The sequence below is a fragment of the Drosophila willistoni genome (assembly GCF_018902025.1).
Source record: "Drosophila willistoni isolate 14030-0811.24 chromosome 2L unlocalized genomic scaffold, UCI_dwil_1.1 Seg72.1, whole genome shotgun sequence".
NCBI classification, from domain to species: Eukaryota; Metazoa; Arthropoda; class Insecta; order Diptera; family Drosophilidae; genus Drosophila; species Drosophila willistoni.
The window spans coordinates 2,094,447-2,104,309 of NW_025814049.1; the positions used below are offsets into that span (position 1 = coordinate 2,094,447).

The 9,863-nt window shown below is 36.9% G+C and overlaps 1 protein-coding gene across 1 annotated transcript; it reads left to right on the plus strand.

Annotated features, from left to right (window-relative positions):
• Nucleotides 1–820: 820 nt before the first annotated feature.
• LOC111519059 lies at nt 821–2,312 on the plus strand. Its single transcript, XM_023177844.2, has 2 exons — nt 821–908; nt 985–2,312. Exons 1-2 carry the CDS (start codon nt 854–856, stop codon nt 2,256–2,258), a joined length of 1,329 nt encoding a protein of 442 aa, XP_023033612.1. The 5' UTR covers nt 821–853; the 3' UTR covers nt 2,259–2,312.
• Nucleotides 2,313–9,863: the final 7,551 nt, after the last annotated feature.

Below are 9,863 nucleotides of genomic sequence, written 5' to 3' on the forward strand. Positions count from 1 at the left end.
CACATCTGTTCGATTCTGGATGAATCTATTTTTTAATGTAATCTTCGAATTGGCTGATAAAATATTCTGAAATTGAATTTGTGCTTCATCGATTCTCGGCACTTCGAAACCTTCTTTATTAATGAAATATAAGTCGGCACATTTTTCATTTCTATAATGTTCAGGCAATGATTTCATCACTTCAACACGCACTGTATCCAACTTGGCATCGTTTTGTAGAGTAATAGTTATTATTTGTTCATCATCACTAATTTTAATGGTTATCGGTGCATTTTGATTCTTGCTAAACACTTTATTACATTCCTCTTGATTGACTAATCTTCGACGTTCGTTTCTTTGCTGAAGAATAAATCCATCGTCCAGAAAATAGTCCGAGGATGAAAGATTTAAATCACGACGAGCTTTTTCAAATGAAACAGCTTCCGAATTAAAGGTATTATATACATTTCTGCCATCTAATTCAAAGCAAATTGATACCGATGCCTGAGCTCCATCAATTAATACAGCAATCCAAAAATGTGTAATAACTAATATTGAAGACTTTAATTTCATTGCTGAAACCTTTACAATTGCATCCGGCCCCAACAAAATGAAGACTTTTAATGATGAAACCAATTAAATTGCATTTATTTATTACCATTCTGTCCCCGTCATAAAAGAGATTAAATCCCATCCTGTTGTTGTTGTTGTTTTTGCGTATATGTGAATGGAAGAGATTAAGAGGAAATTCTCAGAATTATGCGATAGGGCAATAAAAACGAGAATACAAATTTTCGCTTTATAGGAACAGAACATTTCAGTATCATTCATACAAGCGACTTAGCCGGATGCCTTTTCTATTAACTCCAGTAAAATGAAGTTTACAATATTTTGTATTATTTTACTAAGTTCTAAACTCTTTTCACAAAGTAAGTATTTTCACATATTTATTGTTATTTATTTTGATAAATAACTTTCAATTTGAATTCTTATTCCTTGTTTTAGATGATGTGGCTGCTCGACCTCTAAGAAATTGTTCACTTATAAAGTCTGAAAACTTTATGATGTCCGTTCATGATTTGAGCCATAGCAAAACATCGTCTGTTTATTTAAATATCGCAGACGTAGAGTATAAAACTGTTGACCAATTTTTGCATTATCTTCGAGATGAGAAAAAGTTGGCATTGAGTGTACACACCGCTTCCATCAATGAGGGTGACAATGCCTATTCTGCTGTTCTTTTAGATACCCCTTTGTGTGAAGTAATTGATGTGACTGATAATGAAGATCCAAGTAGGGTTCAATATACTTTTAGTGTGGGCACTTCGTATACGCCGTATCAAAATCTCACCACGAGATTTATGAAAGGACTCATCTACGACGATTGTACAAAGCTTTTCAAATTGGGTAGCCGGTCTCCAATCAAATTCGCCGACAGTTATCAACCAGCTCAGAATGATCCCTCACCAAGCATTACTATGGATAAACGAGTTGTAGAAGTAACGCGCTCCTCTGAGTCCAAATCCCAACAAGAATATAGTTTTTCCGCTGAAATTTCTGCATTTATCGTATCTGGAAGCACACAATTCTCGAATCAGCAAAGTTCTTCATCGGAATACAAGTCCAAAACTCGATATGGTCTTGTATCGCTTCTAAGCCAGAAAACAGAACTCTTGATTGATGAGGATCAAATCGAAGTAAAACGAGACTTTCTAGGCAAACTCTATAATGCTGCCGACAAGAAAACGCGTTCGAATATAGAACGTACAAAAAAAATCATCAAGGTATTAAACGAATATGGTTGGTACATATCGAATCACTTCATTCTTGGCGGACGAATAGATATCACTACACTCTTTACCGAAAATAGCAGCTCAAATGAAAGCAGTATGCTTAATAGTATGAAAGCAAAACTCGAAGCCAAATGGAAAATATACGGTGGTGGTGTTAGTGGATCGTCTCAATCGAGCTCTAGTCATCGAAACAGTAACTCAGAATCCACTGATGGTGAATCTATAACTTCTACAGTTGATGGAGCATTAGATGTTCAGACTTTCAAGAACAACATTGACGACCCAAAAAAATGGCGAGTCATCTCTCTGAAAAACATCATTCCTACTTGTAAATTTGTTCTGAAGACTGATGCTCATTTGATGGGTGATATTAGGCGATTAATTGTCACCTATGGAAATCTTCCACAAATTGCTAAGTTACAACCAAACATTAAAATGGTGGAATATGTCAACGAGTTGTGGTCAGATTATGTTCAACCATTTTAAACTAATAAAATGTAAAAAAATTATACTCTCTAGTATATTCATACATATTATGTACATACGTCTTCTTTTATATAAAAAAAAAACAAAGTAAATATCACTTTTTTATATTGTTTTCGATTTTGTGTGAGCCATAAGATATTGAAATGTGTCTCGAAATATTTATCAGTACTTCTCTATACATGTTTATTGTTATATTTTTATAAATGTATTTATATCAGTAACAAAAAGAATCAGTAAAAGTTTCTGAGAGCTTTAAAAAATAATATTTAAAAAATAAAACGGCTTTTGGTTTTTTTTTTTACAAGGAACTTTAGTCTATTAAAAGGATATAATCTTATTATATTCCATTCCTTTTTTTTTTTGTCTCTCTACAAAATAAAAACAACAAAACCAAAATACATAAAAAGTCTTTTAATTTGTCAATATTTAATTCCATTTTGTTGACTATTTCTTTTTCCGTAACTATGAGAATAGTTATATATAGTTTGTAAAAATACAACAAAGAAAATAGTTTTTTTAATATGCAAAAATAAAACCTCTTTCTTTAGTCTAAAATTTGGTGCCAAACAATAGAGTTACATTAGTTCCATATGCTTCAATAGACTATTAAGTTAAATTGTTTATTATTCCTAGCAGGTGTTGCTCTTTTCCTCTCTCTCTTACTATACACAATTCTCTTGTAATTTAATTATGACTATAAACTTATGTGGAATAAGAGGAAATAAAAAGTCAAATTTGAATTGCAATTTTGCTAATTGCTAAGGTGCCACAACCAAGTCTGACATGTGTATGTATGTGTGTATGTGTGTGTGTGTGTATACCACCTTTAGTAAGCTCATTCAGAGTAATTTTTTGAGCTTTGCTTGACAATTTTATGAACTTAATGGGCTAAACATTTTGTTTTTTGGGGGTTGGCGTATGTAACCCTTTTTTTTTGGCTAAGGCTTTTGGCCTCATTAGACCAAGAAATAAAAGTCAAGTTTTTATAACTCTACCTCCCTCTACTCCTCCCGTGTGCAGATCGTAAACAGAATTGAAATTGCCAGCCATCACTTCCCGCTTTATGCGAGTGAGTTGGTGTCTGTCCGCTGACTGTTTAATAGTTAACGAGCTAAACTTGCCGCCTTTTGTGTGATATCCCAAAATGACACCCATCAACCACTCTCCAGAGAAACACAGATAGAGAGAGATAGAGGGAGAGAGAACTAGGCGGGGAAGAACGGGTAAACTAACCCTTTCACTCACAGCTGACCATTGTGTCATCTGTTGGTTAGTCTTGGGTTCTATTGTTGCAAATTTTCTTTTATGCGTTTTGAAGAGGTTGTAAAAAGTAGCATCGACCGGAAATTACAAATGTCCATATAATGTCAATACATTGAGCAGATTAGTGGTTGTCATGTGGGTCGTTAGACGTTACAAGCCGAGAGGAGGGGAGCCAAAATGGGAGGAAGGTTTAGTTCTGTGTTAGATATGGTATGGCGTTTGGTTTTGGTATGGAATATTTAAAGGCTGACCGTTATTTGCTTTAAACAAACAACTGCCAAATGCCGGAAGTCATTTGCATGCAAAGAGCAGTTTCCCTCTAACATTCTCCATCTGTACTCCCTTTTCTATCTTCATAGTATGTGTGTGTGTGTCTGTGTGTTTAGATGGATTTGCCGATTTGTGGTCCTGCAAATGCATTAAATGCCTGCGTAAACAGTGTGCAAGTTGGGTAATCCCCGCCTGGTCTAGTTCACAGAGTTGACATAGACCATAGAGAGGGATACGCCCTCCTTTATGTCCTCTTTCTCTCTCTGTCTCTATGTGTGTGTGTGTTTGGTATGTTTTGGCATTTTGTGTTAATTTCATGCCTCTGCTGTCTATGTCTATGACTCTCTACTGCTCTCGTTCTCTCTCTCTCTCTCCATCTCTCTTCTCTCTGAATTATGTTTTTGATTTTAGTTGACAATGAGCGGGCACAAATTTATTGTCTACAACTGCACAAAATCGAAGCGTTGACAACAACTGCATTATGGGCGTTTTGCCAAGTGCCAACTGCCACAAGGCGTGGCCCTGACAGTTACACACACACACACACACACAAACGTACACACAACAAAACAACAGAGGCAAACGGCAACACCAACGCCTAAACGTATGCAACACGCATTTGTTCCCTGCTCTTCTTCCCAAAATCCAGAGCAGAGATAGACCCCGAGATAAAGAGATGAAAAAAAAAGGCAAATTTGATATGAACAAAGCCTCTGGGGGCTGAACGTTTTGCTGTAGTTTCTGTCGTTTCAGTTGCTCGGTCAGTCAGTCGGTCGGTTTGAAGTTTTTAATTGAAAATTTGCTACTATTTATGACTCGCATGGGAATTCTCGTTGAACAACCTCACAGAACACAAAACACAGTCGACCAAAATGTATCGAACCCACAATTTATAGTGTATAGAATGTGAAAACATTAAGCTGCGTTTCATAATCGTTTGACATTTTGGAATACATTAAACCAGTTCTGAAAGGTCATAAGGTACACCTTTCTTAGATAGAAGTAAAGATATTCCATAAAGAACTTGATAAGTTCAATTACTTTAATAAGCATTAAGATTATAAACTTCTATTGGTTGTGTGACTTACAATTATGAAACGCAACTTGATATTGATTTAGCTATTGGGCAATATATATGCCGATGCCAAAACATTAATAATCACTTAATATATTTGGCAAAATCTAATCGAAAACGACCAAGGGTAAGCACACTTTCAATTTTGATTTGGATTATGTCAAGTTAGTTTCGAGAGTCAGTTTAACTCAGTTGCTTCAGTATATTTCGCTATTTTTTTTATGTTTTAGCTCTTACTTTTGCTGGCACTTTTACATGTCTAGCAAATTAGTAACTGGCCCATTAAGCGACTTTATTTGTGTGCGGTGCATAAAATGGAAGACGACATCATAAACTTGTGGCAGGATCATACAGCTTCCTCCCGCCACCCCCACAATGATGCTGCCTTGCCAAAGGGGTAGATTCTAGGTGAGAGACAGTGAAGTGGAAATGGCAGAGGAAATGCAGTGTCCCGGAGTCTCGTCTCCAATTCAGTTCCAGTTGGTAGTATTTTCTTTTTTTCTTTTTGTTTTTGGCATGCAGTCAAGATGCGGCTCCATTGGCAGGGAGCTGGCCATAAACGTGTTTTTACAGCTGCCCTGGCAACAGATGGCAGGCAATTCGGAGTGGGGAGACATCGGCAGATGTCCATGGAGAAGCAGAAGCAGCAGCAGCAGCAGCAGCATGTTGTTTGTCGATATTTGCACGCCACATGACAGACCAAATGTCCTGGCAACGTTGTTGTTTGCCCAGCTAAGCGCCAGGGATTGGCTACCCAGGTAACCAGAGGGGAACCGTAAAAGGGGTAAAAGGCAAAGGCAGAGATAGCTGGCTTGCAGGTGTGATTTTATGCAATTTGCTTTCATATTAAATGAGTGGACCCAGGCACACCCTCCCACACACACACACACACACACACACACATATCTACAGAGAGTCATACAGAGGAGACATAAAGAACTTTCATTCATTTGCTGCCTTGGAAACTGAATCTCAGAGCCTGCGCCCCTATATCCTGGTAAAAACTGTGTGAAACTGTATGAGTGAATGGATGGGTGGTCATATGGGTGGCAAACTGTGACTAGGACTACAAGTCCTACTACTCGTCCAAAGGGGGTAAGGGGCAAAGTAACTGTGCAAACGTTGCAGCTGCAAATCCGCAATCAGACAAAGCAAATAATTTTGCAAAAATAAATATGAGGGATTATTGTGCAGGCGGCAGCTGAAAAGTATGCTATAATAAAATGCAGCTAAGTCGTTGACGTCGTCGTCGTCGTCGCAGTCGACCAGAACGATTCGTCCTGACTGACGATATTAAATTTCAAGTGCATGTGTTAAGCCTCCTCCCCCCTCATATGCCATCAAATGTCGTCCTGCCATTGAAACCTTGTCCTTGCTGCATCAGCGAAAAAAAAAATAAGAAGGATAGAAAGGCTAATGGGTGGAAGGGAGCGGGCGGGCTGGCATCTCGTCCTCCAATAACCGACGACGACATTCATTTGAATGCATTTGCCACTTGAGAGATTAGCCTTACCTTGCTCATGCCCTCATGCCACTTTCCATTCACTGTGTTTGCATTTCATAAATTTACTTTTGTCATTTTTTTTTTTTTGCCCATTGTCTATTTCTTGGGTTCTAGTTCTCCCCCCCTTCCTCTCTCCATTCTCATTTCTGCCATTCCTAACCAGAGTCAGTCATTATTTTGATTATGTAATACTTACATTTCAGTTTTTTGCTTTTTGTGGTTGTTGTTTAACATTTTTTTGGACAGTTTTGTTTGCTCCTTCCCCACCGACTCACCCTTCACTCTGCAAATGATTATTATTATTATTTTGCCATTGTCTGGCCCTTGTAATATTTTCCGTGTTTTTCTTTTTCTATTTTTTAAAATATTAAAAAAGCAAAATGCCAGCTTCCTAATGTTGCATAAACTCATTGTGAATGAGTTGCAAATAAAAAAAAACACAAAAACAGCAAACAAAAAATCTGTGAAATGAAATGAAATGTTTTTTAGCATAATATTAGATTGAAATTGAGAAGTAAGTTCAACACTTTTAATGTATTTAGTTATAGAAATATTATAAAATTTCTTTGGAAAGGACATTTATAGCTATGAAACTGTACCCCCTTAAGTATGCAATAAGCTGGCAAGGTGATCATTATTTGCCATGCAATCTTAAGAATTTTCCATAAACAATATTTGCTTGCTTTTTATGTTGAAACCCTTTTCGATTGTATGACATTTGAATGGAATGGAATTTGTTAAAATTGATGAAGTTTTTGGTCAACATTTGGCTTATTAGCGGTTTATTTTCGCTCTTGGCTGTTTTCGGCTAACAACTACAATACAATTATCCTTTGGCTGCGAGGCATCAATTTGCGATTTCATTACAATGCTTAATCATCATTACAATTGTCGAAAGACAGCAAGAGAGTGAGTGATGAAAAGAAACTACTACATATATATGTAGTCAATGGACGAGTGTGGAAAACTCCATGTCACAATATTGTTCCTGTTCACACACACAAAAACACAATAAAAATGCCGCACATTGAGATGGCGTGAAATGGGGGAAAAATTGTGGAAAATGGTGGAAAATGGCAAATGGCATTCTCAGTGCAATTTCGCTTCTATGTCACACCGTCGTTCATATGCCTGGACGAGTTGCCGCGTTGCCGCGTTGCGCGAGTATTTGTTGCTACTATTTGATTATATATGTAGCCATATCATGCAACGCCTGTTGAGAGAGTGCGAGCGTTTGGGGGAAAGGAGGGGGCCATGCCATGCCATGCCATACAGATCTGCAGCCCACCACCCACGCCATGGAGACGCACAAGCGTCAAATGCAGTTTATGCCCCGGTCATAAATCAAAATTTTTGGTTTCTGCCTGTCAGACCAGCCCATTGCATAGCTCTCTACGAAGCTGCTGAAGCTGCAGCTGGATGATGATGCTCCTCGCTAGAAAATGGAATGAAACGGAATGGAATTGTGTTGCCTTTTGTGTAACTCGTTTATTTTCGTGGTCATAATTTGCCGATGACGCGCCAACAGCAGCTCCATGGACGCACATCTGCATCGGCATCTGCATTTCCTGACCACCTAAAATATTGGTTTAGATTGTGTCAAACAAATTGAATTTTTGTTTTCGGGACGTCTATTTTTTGTTCTTTTTTCAAAAAAACATCAAAACGGAATGATTTTGACCCCAAGTCAGGGAATGTAAAATATATCCTTTAGGAATGAGGAGCGTCATACCAAACTAAGGAAAACATGAGTAGATATATAGAATTAAATAGAATTAATTCTGAATTGAAAACATTTTAGACTATAATATAAACATTTTATAGCATAATATATAATGTTTTATGAATCAAATGTTTCTATGATTTATTAAAACTTTACATTTCGTTCTATCTGCTTAGTAACAATTATCAAAAATCATTGATGTCATATATAAAAAAACTTTTTAAGGTCCTATATAGTTTTACAAAGTGTTTTCCCCTTCAAAAGATTCGATAAGTAAAGCAAAATCTATAATCAGCGCCAAAATTCTTGTAATATACAAATATTATTGGGGAAAGTCAGACATAGGTTATTTTTCTATTTTTTTAAGCATTAAATCTTGACGATTGGATTTTGATTCATTTTCGATTTTTAGCCCAGCTAACTAAGGGTAAAAACAAATGTGTTCATTTAACGGAATTTGTTTTTTTTAATGCAAACTAAAACTTTTCCCTTCCTGAAAGCCAAGTTCCACAGGTGACACTTATTGAATCATGGTTCCACAGTTATGTATAGATCAAAGTTATTTACTTTAGACGATTGTATAAGAATATTGTTAAATTGCAGGAAAAGGCTTCTTTAGAATGAAAAATTTGCCATGAAAGAATAAAAAAAATAATAGATAACGGAGTGTATTCTGTTGATTACTTTAATCTTTACTGGAATACGACTTAAAATTAGATTTAGACATAAATTTGTAACATTTTCTACTAATTTTACTTTATTTTACTTTAAACTTTAACATTTCAAAAGCAGCTACAGTCAAATGTTTCGAAACCACAAGCCTTCTTGCCATCAACATAATTTGCAGAAGAGAAAATCAACCTTTTATACATAATGGATTCGATATCCAATATACATTTTGCCACTGATGCAAGTGAAAATGCAGAAAAGGTCCACAATAATAGTCTGGTTTTTCATCGTTGTTGTTTCATTTAAACATAAAAATTCGTTTGGTATTTTATTTTTTTATTTTTTCAGTTGCCTGTACGAAAATTGCACTAGATGAAATTTTCCGCATGAATGGCAAAAATTATATTTTGTGTGTTGTAATTCGGGGATAAAGATTTTCGTTTTTTTGGGGGGCGGTGGGCATTTTTATCGGTTGCCATCGATCTTTGGCCTGTGCATTTGACAGATCGAAATTAGAAATCGCCGAGCACATACAACGAGACACACACGGAGAAAGAGAGAGACAGAGAGAGAACGAGAGCAAGAGCGGAGCTAATTGAATTGAATTGTATTGAATGGAATTGAAATTCGCAAACGTATTGCGGAAAATTTGTAACTAAGTGCATAGATGTAACCAAACTGACTTTTCCGCTGGATTATCGCGTGGATTTAAGTGATTTTTCTTTCATATGCAAAGCAGACTCCCCTCGCCAGCCACCCTTTCCACTGCTTGCACTCTTCTCTGGTTGACTTGAGTTTGACTTGGCACGAAGGTAAATGATATTGTGCGCCACTTAAAGTCAGTTTACAAATTTGATTCTCATGTTTGATTTTGGTTGTGTACTTTTTGGTTGGATGGGTGGTTGAGTGGGAGGGATTGAGTCGTGACTTGATAGATGAAGGTTGCTGGAGGTGTGGTATATTATAGAGGGGGTGGGCGAGTGATGGTAGTGTGGCGCGTGTCTGCGAAATTGAAAGCCCGTTTTGCCAATGTCTGGCAAAATGAGAGCCGACTATTTATAGTCTGACCCCGACTAAATGAAACTGTAAATTAGAGACAGC